This window comes from Ips typographus, linkage group LG16 (assembly GCF_016097725.1).
Source record: "Ips typographus isolate SLU linkage group LG16, UJ_Ityp_2.0, whole genome shotgun sequence".
Lineage (NCBI taxonomy): Eukaryota > Metazoa > Arthropoda > Insecta > Coleoptera > Curculionidae > Ips > Ips typographus.
Window position 1 is genome coordinate 3,276,610 of NC_138437.1, and position 17,488 is coordinate 3,294,097.

Genomic DNA, 17,488 nt, shown 5'->3' on the forward strand with positions numbered 1-17,488 from the left:
AATAAACTACTATAGAGCTGTATATTTTTTTAAATAAAGTTTTATGGCAAGATTAAATACTTAGTTAAAAAAAAACAGCTTTATTTAGGTAGTACATAACACTTTACATCAATACTATTCGCATTTGCATGGCTATATAAAAGGAAGGTCGACACGAACTGCATTATTTAGTTTTGTCACTGGGGTGTTAAATGCATTAGAAAAAAGTGCCACTGGGAATCTTTCTTGATTTGACAAAAGCGTATGACACTCTGAATCATGACATATCAATTCAGAAATTAGAATATCTTTGCATAATTGACAACTTGACAACTACATCACAGCCTTTCACTATCAATCAAGGAGGTCTTCAAGGTAGCATATTGCGCCCACTTTTATTTAAAATATATGCATTTATGACATTGAAGATCTACTTTTGTCCATTGTTAGCTATGCTGATTGTATCTGTTTTCTCCTGCCACGAAAAAATAAAAATGTTCCTCGAAATGCCGCTGTACACTTATTAGATGTCACAAAAAAATCTGGAAAATTACCTTATAATTAATAGTCAAAAAACAAGTGCCATGTTGTTTCGAATCAGCAAGTCTGGTGTTGGAAATGCATTCCATGACAATATAACAAGTCTTACAGTAGATATTAAAAATATACATAACTTCCTTGGTGATGAGTCTTTGCTGGCAAGAACAAGTTGATTGTGTGGTAGCAAAACTAAACAAAACATGCTACAGTTTCCGTATACTTAGCAACTATATCAGTATGCAAGTAAAGAAAATAATGCAAACTTGAGAGTCATCTAGGATATGGAGTAATTTTGTACGGTCATTGTTCAAATTTTAACAAAATATTTATAGTTCAAAAACGGGCTGTTAGAATAATAGGGCTAAACTTTAGAGAAAGCTATAGAGGGCATTTTAAAAAGCTTAATTTGTTGACAGCCCCAGAGTTATTCAAAGATGACCAGTTGGCGATATATATGAACAAGGATCTTTATATAGTTGTATTTTAAATTTTAGAATACTCTGCCAAGAGCTATAGAAGCGATGACAAATATCCGTCATATAAAATATGCTGTATTTAATATGTTACTAAATCTTCTTAGTTTTTCTAGTTTTAGGAAACTAGGTTAGAACTAGGAAAAGATCTAAAAATCCTCTACAACAAATTTTTAGAAACATCGGAAATACCTACGGAATGGCACAAAAGTATAGCTATCCCTATATTCAAGAAAGGACAGAAGACGCACCCAGACAACTACAGGGGCATAACGCTGTTGAACACAAGCATGAAACTCTTTACCGGCATTTTGAAGGAAAGACTTGAAACACAAATAACAAACAGGGAAGAATAACAAGGCCTCAGACGGATCAACTAAAAGAAAAATCAATCGAATTTAATACACCAGCATGTCTGCTTCATCGATTTGACCAAGGCATTTGATAAGGTTCGCCTCTCCGACATCATAAATATACTGATAGCGAAAGAAACGCCAGACACCATCGTAAGAGCAGTCCGCAGTCTCAATATGAACAACATGACTAAAGTAAAGGCAGGAGACACTTATACGGAAGAGATATCGACACTAGGAGGCATCAGACAAGGTGATAGCCTTAGCCCATTTCTGTTCATTCTCTTAATGGACAGAATTATAGAGGAAGTATCATCACTAAATATGGGATACCGAATGGGACAGAATAAAAGAATCAGCATGGTATGCTACGCCGATGATGCAGCTATTTTCGCGGAAACGAACGACAACTACACAAATTCTGCCAGGTCAGCCAAGCGATGGACATGACCATATCTATAGAAAAAACGAAAACCTTGAAAACCTTTGCTAAAAATCCCGTTGATGTACTTTGCTAAGATGTAAGCTGGTAGTTCAGGACAAAATCATCGAGCAAGTCTCACAATTCAAATATCCGGGTATGGATCTGTCGAGTTATCACGACCCAGTGAAGGACCTAAGAAGCCAGATCAACAAAGCGTATGCCATGTCGGGCTGCTTAAGGCAGATAATATGGGCGAACGAATACATGCGAAAGGATAGCAAGGTCAGGATCTATAAGACTTGTATCAGGCCACTCATGACATACGGAATAGAAACCAGAGAAGAAACCAACAAAAGGAAAGAAATGCTTCGAGTAGCCGAAATGAAAACGCTCAGGACTATAATGGGAAAAACAAGAATAGACCAAATTAGGAACACTAACAATGTGGGGTGCAACCATCGTAAGATGGGGAGACAAAGAAAAAGATATTGGGACGCTCACGTGAGAAGAATGGAAGAGGGAAGACTGCCACGCATCGCACTTGGAAGGAAACCAATAGGTAAAAGAGCACCCGGAAGACCACCTAAGAGATGGAAGGACAGCTGGCAGTCCACCTCCCAGAAACTGATGCATACAAACCTGCGAAACTAATAGATCGCGAGATCTTAAATATGAATAAGAAGAAGAAGAAGACTAAATCTTGAGCCTTCTAGTTTAAGTGTAGATGTAGTTTTTAGTGATAATGTAGTTTTGCCTAGTACCCACTGTGCGGGGTACCATTTAGACGTTATTTCATTATATGTTTTTCTTGTAATATTTTCTGAAATAAAGATTTATTATTATTATTTCCCTCAAATTTGTAGTTGTATAAAATGATTGCATCTCTTAATTGGTAGGAACAAGATATCTTCTTCTTAAGGTGCCTTAATCATTCTCTGAATGTTCTTTAGCCACGAGTATTTTTTTCTCCCGATGCCTCTTCTTCTTTCAAATCTTTCCCTCCATAATCAGCTTCAGAAATTGCTACTTGGAATTCCTGAATATATGGCCCAGGTAGGAGGCTGCTTTCCTTCTCATTAGATTTAGTCCAACTAGCGTTGGTTGTATGATCTGTCCACGGTATTTTAAGGATTCTCCGGAGCCCCACATTTAGAATGCTTCGAGACGATTCATGACGTTAGCTTTTATTGTCCATGTATCTCTCCATACAGCAGTACTGAGTAAATGTAGCATCTCAGAAAACGGAGCAAGATATACCAAACTAAAATTGGACACTCTTTAATGCTGTTAAAGTAATTATTGAAATCAATTACACACTAAGGGTGTGTTAAACATTGGTTAGCCTATTTTAAAAAGTAGATTAAATAACTGGCCACTTGGATGATTTAAAAAAGCTAATTTACAGACACCTTGATATCTGAGTTTGTTACAACATTTTAAATACATTCACCAGTTCTCAAATGACTACTTTAAAGAAACTTAAACTAGCAATTAACTATTTTGCAGAGTAGTTTTGCTTATTCATACACGAAATATAGGCCATACTCACAATTTTGTTCTATTGACAAGGTCTTATTACAGCCTGAAAGAGTATTATAGTAATAGTTTATAATGTCTTTTGTCTGCTATTTTAACAAACTTTTATGGTTGTACTCATTCTTAGTTTTATTGTTGCATTTAACTTCTTTTTACTCTGCTTTGTACACAAGAATTTTGTTCTTATTACAATGAAGCATATTTTGACTTTGAACTTTGATTATTCAGAAACTTCTGTTACTGTTACAGTTTCTAGAAATAAATAGATTTTATGTATTTTTTTATTAAGAAGAAACTGATTTTTAAGAACATGTTAATTCATTGAACCTTAAGGTATGATGTCACACGACTTAGATTCCTATAAAAGGAGTACTTATTCAAACTCTATAGCATATCATCTAATAAGAGTACTTACGTAGTTAAATATGATATGCTACTGTCTAATCTAGGCTAAGGCTAAGTCTGTTCTAGGGTAGTCTAAGCGACATTCAAATTGCAATACAAGGAAAAATTAGATTCAATGCTGAATGACTGCTAGAATGATAAATTCTAGATCACAGGGCTGCTTTAAGACCATGAAAAACTACAACATATACATAAGCGTTCGGTTTTCTTCAAGCTCTTGCTGACGGACAGGTGAAGGACTGAACCAGGGTTTAAAGAATTCCACTAAAAATTTCCATTAGAAAACTTTAAAATATTCGAAAATTACTGTCACAAATAATTCAATTGATTGTATGAGAGTATGAGTTGATAAGTATGTTGAACATAACTATACAAATTAGTGATACTAGACCTCATATTTCTTCGACTTTTATTTTACATATTTTACAAACACAAATCTCTTGATTTTCACCTGAAAATTTAAAATTAAAGTTTCCTTTTTGTGTAATTAATGACCTTAAAAGCCGAAGTAAACAAATTTGCCGCTCAAAGGTATAAGCAAAAAATCAATTAACTAATGATATAAAAAGTCCCTTAATGAAAAATACAATTTAGAAGGTGAGAAATGACAGATGATAGATAAAACACCCGTTGGTTAACCCTTATTTTTAGGGAAACGGTAAAATGAAATAAAAACTCGAATTTAGATTTTATCCCTTTCGGTGTGTTTTTTTGAATGGTTGAAAATAAAGGAGACAATTTAATGCGATGTTTTCCTTGCTATTGTGCAATATCTAGCCAGCTGTTAAGGCACCTATGCCCTCAGAATGCGTAATTATTATAAAACGGGGAGATTTTACGTAAAAGGGGAAAAATTGGTAAAGGGGTTTTAGAACCGATGACAAACATCGAATGAATGGGACAGGTTCGCCAGCATTACGCCAATTCCAGATTTCTGTAAAATAGGCACGCGCTATACAATGGCTTTGTGTAATGCAGGTCTTTTATTATATCTGTCATTCTGCAAACAAATTCTTTGTAATAACGGCTCAATCTTTTGTAGTATCCTTCAAAATGGTAACAGAAAAGATTAAATTGATTTTACCCCGCCGGCACGCTCTAAGCTTTTGGGGTGAAATTTCACAAATGCGCAAATAAAATAGCTGTCTTTAAAGGGTGAATTTTATATGTCCTCTAAACTTACTTTTATATCTTCAACCGTTTTGATGGTCATATTTTATGTTTGACGCTAATCTTTTTTTACTCTTCAATAAATTTTCAAATTTAGGTAGGCAGCTGCCATTAAAACAATTTTTTATAGGAGTAAAAAACATTATTAAAATAGTTTTTCCAATAAGATATAACTGGATAATAAGTAAACCGTTCAAACTTTGCTTACTCAAATTAACTAAACAAGAAATTTAAAATAACACATTAAAAAATAATAACCATCCTATTATACATACTATTATGTACACTTTTTTAAAAACTCTATTTTTATTAAATTGATAACTTAGTTTAAAAGCGCGCAAATATTCCAAACAAAAATTAATAAAACTATTGTATTTGAACCTTAAAGAAATTTTGCAAACTTTCTTCTTCATTTTTTTTAAATTCAATTTCTTCAATTAAAACTTCAGATTTTAATTGAAGAAATGTAATTTGATAAATAAAAACGCTTAATATTGCTTTCCTCGTATCATATTATTGAGATTAATTAAAATGAAAACAATAGTGTTAAAACCTTATTATACAAGCAAATTTAAAGTAGTACAGTTTACAATTTACATTTAAATTTAGTGATGGTAAAGGAAATATTTTACTCTACCAGGAAAATTTGAAGGGTAAATTAACAGAGTACTATTTACCAGTAACTGTAAATTACAAATACTGTGTTTCTGGCAGTTTAAACTTTGACACTGTTTTTCTCCCTGACTGCACCAAATTTTGTAGTGTTTTCAGGTTAGGTATTGGATGGGAAATTCAATGGGGATTCCATAAATGACCTTAAAACAGTCATTTTCTTACTCCAAGTGGGTTTAACAAGCGATTTTGTCCCTGACTGACGACTGATGACTTTCAAACTTTTCTAGCAGTTCAAACTTTGACCCTTTTTTTCTCCCTGACTGTATCAAATTTTGTAGTGTTTTTTCAGGTTATCGGATAGGAAATTTAACAAGAATTTCAAAAATGTGCTTAAAACTGTTAGTTTCTCACTCCAAGTGGGTTTGACAAGCAATTTTGTTCCTGATTGACAAACTGTTAAAATGTGCACAAAACTTCTAAAAATTAGGGTTTAGAAAAGTTTTAAGCTGTATACGATATAAGACGTGTTTCTGATATTTATGAAAGACATTTGATACTTTGTTAGAAAAGTTTTACTTCATTAAAAAAAATCTCTAAAACAATAAATAAATCAAAACAGACTTTTTGCAGAATTTTATTTTGATAATATTGACCGAAAATTAGACCCATAAATTTACTGGTCCAATTGGTAAATTTTCCTTTCACACTGAGTTTTACTTTTCTAATTTTACTTCACCTTACCGGTAAATAACCAGTTACAGTAAATTTACGCCCCTCACTAGTTAAATTAAAATTTAGCAAAAAGTTTTGTGACTTGCCCATTCCTATGTCTTGTTGACATTTAAAAACATAACCTCTATCAATCAAGGCTCGACATTCGACAGTCGACACAAACAAACCCAAGACCGTCGGGACCAAAATGGTCGTAAATTCATGTGATCATTGTATCACCTTACTAGAGGAAGTCACGTGACAAATTTTGTTTATTGACCTGACCTTGTTTTAAAGGACAAAATAATTAATGTAACCGTGACACGTGACACGGGATGGATGGATGACGTATATTTGACTTTCGACTTCGGGAAATATACGTGTTTTTTCTCCGGTGAAATTAAAAGCAAAGCAAAACCCAGTGAGTTCGCAAATCGTCGATTATAGGTGTTGTTCAAACTTTCCATTGATCCGAGTTTTGATATTTCCATTTATTGTAAGGTGTCATTTGTTGAAAAGTAAAAAAAAATCATTAATTATTGTGGAATCATTTCAGCCAAACGAAATATGGCCGACGACGTCCCTGTCAATGCTGCACAAGAAAAAGCAACAGAGGAAGAGGCCCCAAAAAATGAACAGCAGCCCAAAGAATCTCCACCAGAACCAGAAAAAATGCAGGGCACTGAGGAGGCATCTGCTGCTGAACAGGGTGAGGCTGCTTCCTCTGCTTCAACTCCAAAGAAGATCACTGTTCATGTGAAGACTCCTAAGGAGAAGGAGTCTTTTGAGGTTGAGGAGAATCTCAATATCAAAGAGGTAAGGGGGCAAAGCCTTTTTATTACTCATTGGTTTCACATCCATCTTAAGCTTCAGGTGTTTTAATAATGGTCACATTATATCAGGCCATTATTTTGAAATTGAATTCATGAGTCAGTACAGTACCATTTGCTTGATTAGATATCCCAGTTACCATTGTATTGAGTTATTCGTTTGTGCAATTTTATCCAATATTCTCTGATAATGACTATGGATATTGGGTATCCCAACAACTTTAACCTAAGATAAATAAAATACCCACTGTTTATAGCTGACACTATTACAATACATATTTTAATTAATTCAAAATTCATAGAAATCAATTGGATACCTGCTGAATCATCACATATAATATACACTTAAAACTTATTTTTTAATTTAATTTCTTCAAGTATCTAAACCTTTGCATTAATAGTGATAACATGTAAGATCATGTTAATGTTACATACTAATCTAGACTATTGTCTTAGACTTTAAAACTAGATCAAATAATACATATTGTGCAATCACAACTGGATTCTTCACCATAAAATGGCAATTGTTTATTTTGAACTGAAATCATTTATGAATAGTGTATATTTTCAAATAAACTAGGTAATCAGTTAAGTTCACTACAATGGTATGAATTTTGTCTAAAAATAATAGAGTTTTACTGTTCATTCACTGTTTATATAGAAGAGTTGGTATTTAAGCGTACTAGTGGCACAGGCACTGCTCAAAAGTAAAAGATTTTCAATCTGGAAAAGAACTGAATTTTGGGATGCATCTCCTGAAAAGTTTGTTTCTGATTTGCTAGGAGACCTTACATTTTATCTGTGTATCCAATGATAAAATATTATGGTAAAAATTGTTTTTTGTTTAGTCATGGAAGTCCAAATAATGCTTCTCTGTGCTTCACAAATTCTAGTAAACTTAAACACTTGATAAATTTTATTAAAAACTACAATATTTATGTAAATTTAATATTTATTATGCAAAGAAATTCATGTTTGTTATTTGTATTGCATTGCAATATATTGTGTAATATACTGTAGAGTTGCCTCATTCTTTAATTAATAATTGAGTGAAAGGAAAATATTTTTAATTTTGGAGTAGCATATTAAAGAAGTTAGTAATATTTTTTACCTTGTAAGTTGTAAGTGAGATGTTTCACCAATATATAATTTTTTTAATATCCAATCTATAATAAGTATTTAAAAGGTTTGGACAGTGGGCACATTTACTATAAGTAAATGCAAATAAATATACAGTCAGCATTTATATTATTGTCTTAAATGCTATTACAGCAATTTTTTAATGTAATGACATACAGGACTGGTCAAATGTAGTAGGACATTAATTCTAAAACAAGAGTAAGTATTACTATACAAAAATAATTTACTGAATAATTGAAATTGAACATAATTTGCATAATTTGTAACTTTTTCTAGATTTACAGATGTAAAGTGAATTTGTAATACCCATGTTGATAAGATTAGAGTTATGGTAGGAAAGCGAAGGTTAATCTAATCTTATCACAAATTTAAAATCAGAATTGTTGTACTTTTTGTCTGTACCATTTTAGAATGGAATAAAAGAAAAACTGTATGACCTAAATACTGATAGATTCTGGAAATAGTTTTACAGAGTTTATCCAGTAGACGGTAATTTTTATTGGTAGCAAAAATTAAATTTAATGAGATGCTGGAAAAGTTTGTAAAACTTTTGTTGGCTTATTTAAGTTTTTCAAACAGAAAAATACTTGTCAGAAGTAAAAGTTGTAATGCCAGTTACAGCAATTGATAATATAAGTTCTGTTTCTGTATTTTGTTTTTCAATACTCATTTATAATTCATTTAAATTTTGTTATTTCCTAACCTAACATTCAATGTCTCTCCTTGCTCACAGTAAGTAAAGTTAATTAAATCATATTCTTTATTAATGTCCCATAATTTCAGAAGGCGAACTCTCTAACGAATAGCAAGGAAATTTCTTTGCTATCATAGAAAACCCTTCTCTATCGTAATATATGGTACTCTCTACGTTTCAATTGGCGAAGATCGGCACTCAACGTGGCTATTCGGGTTGTGTAAAATAGAAAGACCAAATGAGGTCTTGCTATGATTTTATCTCTCTTGCGGCTATGAAATTTTGTATTTGTCAATCTTTCTTTTCCGTCGTCTTCTAAAATTCAAATGTTTGGTTTTTTAACCTTTATGCCAGTCAGTGTCAACATTGTGTCAATAAGGTTGTGTTGGGGACCAATTGATTGTGTTTGCACCCCCCTTTCTTTGTTTTTGAGTTTTTAGTTAAAGTGTTAATGCATCTATTAGTTATTGTTTTTGAGGTGTAAGCTGTTCATGATGGAATGGTTGTGTTATGGCTATATGGGTTCCATCAACACATCCTAAAGTCCCATCCTACTTTCTTCACAAAATGCATAAAAATTGGTAGCATGTTTACAAGCAACTGAAAAATATTAATGGTCTTACAAGAAAATAAGAAACTGAAGAGACAGAACTACAATAAATAAAACCAACAACAAAAATGGCAACAAAACGGATTATTTTAGAATGTAAACTTTGAAATATATGATTAATTACTGAAAAAGAAAGTAAAAAACGTAGAATTATTCAAATTATTGTCATTGATACTTGTCATTAACCCTGAATACGACGAAACAAGTAAAAGCCCTAGATTTATTACTAGAAATTAGTCAATGTTTTTAGGACCGATAAGTTCCCGTTTTCTGTTGACGGTGTCAGCCGAATGTGATAGAAAACAGCTTAGAGAGTACCAACAGTTAATAGAAAGAAATTTTCTTTCTTGTCTATTTCTATGCGCTTTCTATTTCCTACATCGTTACGGAGTTCGCCTTCAGGACTTCTAAATCTATCTCCTTGTACCTCTATGTAGTATGTAGTGATAACCAGTTATTTTTTGGGAGCTGACACACCTTTGATTACCTACATGCTGATAAGTTGATTTTGCTACTAACAGATAGTAAAAATCTTTAATTACTATGGCTAGTAAAATATCACTATGTGATTAAAAGCATTAAAAAGTAAAATATTGTATTGGTTTATGTTTGCTGATCTAAATTTAGGTCAATCTTTCAGTTATATACTAATTTTTGGTTGTTGATAGGACCTCAGATGGTAAACTAAGGATTATAAGCATAAATTCTAAATAATATTGCATTTAAGCAAACTATCACAAATACTATATTGTGCTTATTAATTTCAGTTCAAAGATGTTATTGCACCAAAGTTTCAAGTTGAACCTGAACAATTATGTCTGATTTTTGCGGGGAAGATAATGAAAGACGCCGACAACCTGCAAACTCACAACATTAAGGACGGGTTAACTATTCATTTAGTCATTAGAGCTGCTCCCCAAAACAATGAACCTACCATTCAGAGACCACCGGCTGATATTAGCGCTACTCCGTTTAATTTGGGAAGTTTGGGTGGATTGGCTGGTTTGGATAATCTTGGTCTGGGAGCTGAAAGTTTTATGGAAATTCAAAACAGAATGCAAAGTGAACTGCTGTCAAATCCAGAGATGTTGAGGTCGCTACTAGACAATCCTTTGGTGCAGGGATTAATGAATGATCCAGAAAACATGAGAACATTGATTACCAGAAATCCACAAATGCGAGATTTAATGGAGAGGAATCCCGAAATCAGCCATATGCTCAATAATCCGGAACTTTTGCGACAGACTATGGAGCTTGCTAGAAATCCATCTATGCTGCAGGAACTAATGAGGAGTCATGATAGGGCTATGAGCAACTTAGAAAGCATTCCAGGCGGGTACAACGCATTACACAGAATGTACAGAGATATTCAGGAACCCATGTTATCAGCTGCATCAGAACAGTTCGCCCAAAATCCGTTCTCTGGATTAATGGATAACACCCAAGTTAATAATCCACAGCAAGGCACTGAAAATAGAGATCCTTTGCCAAATCCATGGAACGCAGGAACACCAAATCCACCACCGGCAACAAGCCCAGGACGAAATGTTGTAAACAACCCACCAATGGCTAGCTTGTTACAACAGATGTCAGAAAATCCAACTATGATTCAAAACATGTTCTCTGCTCCATACACTCGTTCAGTCTTGGAAGCTTTGGCTGCTGATCCAAACATGGCAAACGCGCTTTTGGCCGAAAATCCACTTTTCTCGAGACATCCTCAGCTTCAAGAGCAAATGCGGACAATGATGCCACAGTTTATTCAACAGCTTCAGAATCCAGAAATGCAGAATCTTATGACGAATCCGCAAGCTCTGAACGCTATAATGCAGATTCAACAAGGTGAGACGAAATTTGATTTGTCAGTTTCAAATAGCTTACAATCAATATTATTTAGGTATGGAGACTTTAAGGCAAACGGCTCCGTCTATGGTAAATACTTTTGTACCTCCGGGTTTGCCTATTCCGCCAGTTGTACCTGCAACAACTGGCACAACAACCACCACTTCAACTACTTCAGGAAGCACTACCACTACAACAGCACCAACAGCACCAACTGGTACTCCCACTAGTGCAGATCCATTCTCTGAGGTAAATTCGTTTTTATGTATTTCTTTTATTAATTTCAGATTACTTACTAGAGAATTTTCAAGCTGTAAGTGTTGCCAGTTTAAGGTCTTCAAGTAGGTTTAGTGTTTTATTAAAGTTTGAAAATTAATATTGTGAAGCACAGGTAAAAGTTCTTTTTGAGAGTTCTGAAGTCCAGACTTATGCTTTCCTTAAAGTTGAGTGTCAATTTTTAACAAACTGTGACAAGGAAATATTAAATGCAAAATTAAGTGACACACAGTCTTCTCCACAACAAATTATTTGTGACTTCTACTTCTAATTGAAATATTAAATGATATTTACCAACCCATGGAAAATTCTCAGAAATTAATTTTTTGCCAGGAATTTTAGGAGAATTGTAGAGAATGATGAAGAAATAGCTAATAAATGCACATCAAAAATTCAGGCAATGGAATTTGGACTATATGGAATTTATAAAATGTGCTTCTTGGAGGTGGTGGTTAAGGATTACTTTTATATTTTTTTTACGTCACGTGACAGCTGTCATAACTGTCAAAACCCATTCACCAGTGACCTGAAACTCGAAATTGCTAATTTGAGAAATTACACTTGAAGTTGTGCTTAAAGCTCCCTGGAGCAAATTTGACAGGTGGGACATTAAGAAATACTTTGCTTGCGTCACGTGACAGCTGTCATTACTGTGAAAACTCACCTACCAGTGAGCTGAAAGTATAAAAGCCAAATAGATGTGTTTCTTTGAGGAATTTCATTGTAAATTGTTTTTCCAAGTCCATGGAGTCAAATTTGTGCGTTCTGACGTTAAGGAACACTTTGATACTTATGTCATTTAATGTCACAACTGTCAAATTTTGCTCCATCGGATTGGTAATTTCGCCTCACAGCTGCGTGATTGTTGACAGCTGTTAGGTGACGTAAAAAACATATAAAAGTGTCTGTTAATGTCACAACTGTTAAATTTAACTCTATGTTCATATATCCATATGTTCACAGCTGTCAGGTGACGTAAGAAATATATCAAAGTGCTACTTAGCCTCAAAAATGTCAAATTTGGGGCTTAATTCATGTATAAATACAAGGTTCAACTGTTTCGCATTTAATAGTCTCATCTCACTGCTGAATGAGTTTTAATAGTTATAACAAGTGTCACCTGACTATAAGCCACAGTGTGACGTATTATAACTGTCAAATTTAACGTCTTTAACTGTCATTTAACGTCACAACTGCCAAATTTAGTCGCAACTATTTTACATTTTACAGTTTCACTGTTTAATGAGTTTTGACAGCTGTCTGGTGACTATAAGCCTGTTATTAAACATGGTAGGTAGTTCAGTTCGTCAAAGTGGTTCACGTGTTTCCACCATAGGAATTAAAGGTTTTTGAGAATTTTGGCGTTGCCAAATTGACTGAATCAAGAGTTTTTTCTTTGGCAATATTGATTTTAATGTAATTTTCAAGCTTTTTTTTTTTCACCGAAAAGGTGTTTTAAGAGTCTGAAAAACTAACATTTTTTCGGTTTACGAAGATTTGGCGTGAGTTTAAAACGGCAAGATCACTCTTCTAAAATTCCATTGCCTGAATTGTACATACATGTATTGATAGACAAGTTTCTTTCGTTTAAGGGCCAGCACTTTTACTTCAGAATAATTTTGTGAAATCGTGAAATACATTCTAGACGCTACTATTGGTAAATTTTGTCATTTCTATAGAAATTATTCTAATAAATTTATCCGGAAGTAAAAGTCCCGTCTCTTAAAAAGAAGCGTCAGAGAACATTCTCGTTAAATTACTAAGAATTTAACGTAGAAGAGTCTATGGTAGAAGTATTCAAAATTCTTTGGAAGGAATCATAAAAAAATAAAAGTTGAAGTATTGATAGTTAGTAACTTTATTTCAAGATTGTCATAAACAACGTCTACAACAAAATGAAATTGCGTCATCAAAAGAAAGACTACTTAGGTATATTATTATACTTATGATATAGTATACTCATTCAATACAGGAGAGTTCAACCTTTACATGTTTAGGTAATCGTCGAGATGATAGGGTTCCAATTGGATTAATAACTTTTTTAGCTCCCTTTTAAATTTTTGGTTACTCACAATTGTTTTAATATCCATAGGTAACTTATTGAAGAGCTTTATACACATATAGTGGGGAGTTTTTCCTGTTATTTGCAGCCGGTGTGTTGGATACATAATTTGATGGGTTAATCTTGTATTATATTTGTTTACCTGTGGATTCTGAAAAATAAACTTCTGTTGTTGAAAAAGAACATTAAGCATTCATATATATACAGAGCGTATACTGTCATTAGTCCCATTGACCTGAAAGTGTTTCTACATGATTGCCTATAATCCATTTTTTTAATTATTCTCAAAACTCGTTTTTGAGCAATAAAAATGTTCTGAACCTACGTATTCATCTCTACTTTTATTTAAGAATTGTGTATTTTGTTGAATTTGAATTTTATTTGATAATCTTCAAATTGCAGTTCATGGCGAGAATGGTGGCAGGTATGACAAACCGGAACGATCAGACTTTACCACCAGAACAAAGGTATCAGCAACAGTTGGAACAGTTAACATCAATGGGATTTTTGAATCGAGAAGCGAATTTGCAAGCCTTAATATCCACATTCGGCGATATAAACGCTGCAGTAGAAAAGTTACTGGCCTTAGGCCAGTTATCTATGAGCTAACCTTCTTAAATGTTTACAATACGTTAAACATTTTTTATATTATAAAATATTGTGCTTTTTTTCAAATGTAATTTCATAATCTGCTGGTTACAGATTTCACTCCACTTTGCGTGACTTTATAGTGTTTTGTTTACGATATACCATTTTTACCCGTCTTACAGGGCCGGGAACATTCGATAACGCTTATTCCCAAGTAATTTGGAACAACAGCGCAATTAGAATGTGACCAGTCTGTTTTTTTATATTGAGAGTAAACTCTGCGGTGGTTTTTTTTATACAGGTGTATTTAGGCTTTTGGTGGTGTTAAGAAATATATCTTCTACCCAAAATTTAAATCTATATTGTAGATACTTCGGCTTATACCAAAATAAGTCAGCAGTTAGAATCGTCCCTGGCTTGCGTAATAATGTAAGTTATTACTCATGAAACGGACGGTTTTAAATGCAGTCTCATTGCGGTTTGGGCCAAAGTTTATAACAGTGATTTATGTTAGACAGTTTATTTATTTAGGGTATCTTAGTTATAGTAAAATGAAATATTTTTAAGTCTGAGGTGGGGTAGTGTATGCCCATCATTTACTTCATATTTGAAAAATCTGCAAAAATACTTTGTTTACTAGTTATTCAATAAATATGTATTTTAAAAATTGTGTAGTAAGTCTCATTAAAAATTTTCCTAGTTAGGAAGGTTTGCAGTCTCATTTTTATATTGTTTTGGTGTCATTTAGTGTGGTTTGGCTATCTCTATTCTCCTGTAATTGAGTAGTCTTATAGCAAAACCGTCGATCTTCAATGTTTGTTGTTTTGAGAAAAATCGTTTCAGTATGAAAGCACTGCTCCTTTGTTTGTGCTAGAAACTGTTTTAAAAAATTACAAATATATTGGTGGTTGTTGATTTTGTTGTGAAAACTGTCAAGGTTGGCAGTTTTGCTACATCTAAATTTGGAGATTGGTTGTTTTGTGGTGAATAAAAAATTGATCCTATAAGGGTTGGGCTTAAACTTTATTAATGCAGTGTAGTTTTGGCACATGTACAAAAAAAACTTCTGATTAACCAGAGGAAATGTTCAATGATCCTAAACTACGAATTAAGGGAATTTCTCTATAGCCACACATATTTCCTGGTTATCAATGTCGTCCTGAAATAGTGTTGCTACTTGATTGTTTTAAAGGAAAATTTGTTTAAGTAGGATAGTTTGTTCCACTGAACACCGAAATGTTTCTCTACTAGTATTTTAAAACGTTCTATTCTTTAGCTTCCTTAACTTTTTACATTTACTTTTTAATTATATTTGTTATAAAAGCTTCCAAACTTCTGTTTTTCTTTGTGATGCTTTTGAAAGCGTTAAAATTGTGCCTGATGAACACTGGTTCTTCTCGAACAAGAATCTGATTGCTGTTATGTAAAAAAAATCGTGAACTTATTTTAAAATGCACACTATTGGTTGGTTTTAAGCCATAAACATTCCCTTTAATGTCATCCATAATTCAAGAATTTACTGGCTAACATTTGATTATTGAATTCGACATTCAATGGACAGTACCAAAAAGATTTTTGCAAACAAAACTTCTTAACGCACAAAACTTTATTAAGATAAAGCCTACAGCGCTGAAAGACTGAGGTTTACGAATCAAATTATTGGCCGCAACAACTTTTTATATGGGAAATTGGCTTTATGTGCAAATGAAGCTTACAGAACCCACGATAACCTTGCCATACCTTGAATGCAACAAAAATATGAAATCAGTCTAAAAATGAAGATTGGCAGTTTTGGTATATGATGCCACTCAATTGGAAGGCAGGGGTTTATTCTTTATAGTCTGTCCAGATTTCCAAAGCAGAATAAGTTTTCAAAGTAAGTAACAATGGCAACTATTCTATGATGTAAACATAGTGCACTATGAAAAAGTACATACAGTTGAGAAAAAGAAAAATAATGAAAATGAATGAGAAAAATATTGAAGTTTCTCAAGAGTCATAATATTCTTCATTAATATGAAAAATTCAAACAAACTTTTATACAAAGTAATATAATACAAAGGACATTATATTTTGTTCAAAATTGTGGGAGCAAGAAATAAAATGCCTGATTATATTAAACGCCTCTCAAGAGGACACTTTCAGAAAGAATAGTCAAAAAAGTCAATATTATACAATATCTGAATAATTACAAAAGGCAAATATTATTAATATTAATTCCCTTCTACCATATTTTTGGATAATCTGAAAAGAAATAATGATATTTGGATTTTAACAAGTAAATTTAAAAGAAAATACATTTCTATTTCTTCAACTTATTTATATTAAAATGTTAAAGCAATTCTTTATGTATGTTTGCATATCGCCCTGTTTAAGGACTTTTCAAACTACTCCTAGCTACCAATTTCTTCTCTATATCATTTAAAATACTACATAAATTAGTACCGTAGCTGTTGGGTAACAATGCACTCTGCGGCCTTGAGGGCTATTGTGCCCCCCGTTATTAGGATCTGGGCTAAGGCTAGTCTCATCATAGTTTCTTTTCCAGCAAACAAGTTGGTCCTTATGTTTGAGACTGCACTACATTCACAAAGCAGGTGTTCACGAGCCTTTTCCTCATCCGCGCAGAATTTACAGTCTCCGTGTTTTTCTAGGCCTATCCGCTTTAGGTGGCCTCCCAAGTCACAGTGTCCTGGCAGGAAACCTGTTAGTGAGCATAGTTTTTTTTGCTCAATTTTACATATTCTTTACTCTTTTTTTGGTTGTCACCTCCAAGGAGTTTCTTAGAGTGCGCCAATCCAATGAGTTCAATTTGAGCTCGTGTTTACAAGTGATGTGATTCCCCAAGACACAGAAGGGATAAAAGGAATCCAATCCCGGTCTATTTTTTAGCCAAGTGTCCTCTATGTCCTGGAATCCAGAGCAGGGTGACTATTATTTCTGACTAGTTCATTAAGTGTGCCTATAGACATTCCCATACCATTTTAGAGCTGACTATGGTTGAGCGCTGTTATGGCTGCTTGACTATATCGGTTAGAATTGCAATATCCTCTGCTTGCAAATGCTAAACTGGGCGCATCTTTCGATTGCGTGAATATCCGCCTGAAAGATAGTAGGGTATTTTTTCCTTAGATCCGACCTGACCCAAGCACTTCTGCTGCTTCTATTCCCTTGTGTGTCTTGGACCCATACGCATACCATTTAATGGTGTGTTCGCCCAGACGCCTCTAATAATTCCTA

General features: G+C 33.5%; 2 protein-coding genes and 1 long non-coding RNA gene across 3 annotated transcripts; 2 read left to right on the forward strand and 1 right to left on the reverse strand.

Annotated features, from left to right (window-relative positions):
- Positions 1 to 1,522: 1,522 nt before the first annotated feature.
- LOC145738874 (uncharacterized) lies at positions 1,523 to 3,280 on the forward strand. The gene is made up of 3 exons (XM_081993991.1): positions 1,523 to 1,773; positions 1,865 to 2,229; positions 3,276 to 3,280. Exons 1-3 carry the CDS (start codon positions 1,523 to 1,525, stop codon positions 3,278 to 3,280), a joined length of 621 nt encoding a protein of 206 aa, XP_081850117.1.
- Positions 3,281 to 6,541: 3,261 nt separating this feature from the next.
- On the forward strand, positions 6,542 to 14,915 carry LOC145738718 (ubiquilin-1-like). Its single transcript, XM_081993718.1, has 5 exons — positions 6,542 to 6,702; positions 6,763 to 7,022; positions 10,248 to 11,322; positions 11,378 to 11,571; positions 14,063 to 14,915. The coding sequence occupies exons 2-5, from the start codon at positions 6,774 to 6,776 to the stop codon at positions 14,267 to 14,269; spliced, it is 1,725 nt and encodes a 574-aa protein (XP_081849844.1). The 5' UTR covers positions 6,542 to 6,702; positions 6,763 to 6,773; the 3' UTR covers positions 14,270 to 14,915.
- On the reverse strand, positions 7,024 to 7,473 carry LOC145738719 (uncharacterized). The gene is made up of 2 exons (XR_014180840.1): positions 7,354 to 7,473; positions 7,024 to 7,262 (listed from the first exon to the last, which is right to left on the reverse strand). It is a non-coding gene; the product is annotated as an uncharacterized LOC145738719 (long non-coding RNA).
- Positions 14,916 to 17,488: the final 2,573 nt, after the last annotated feature.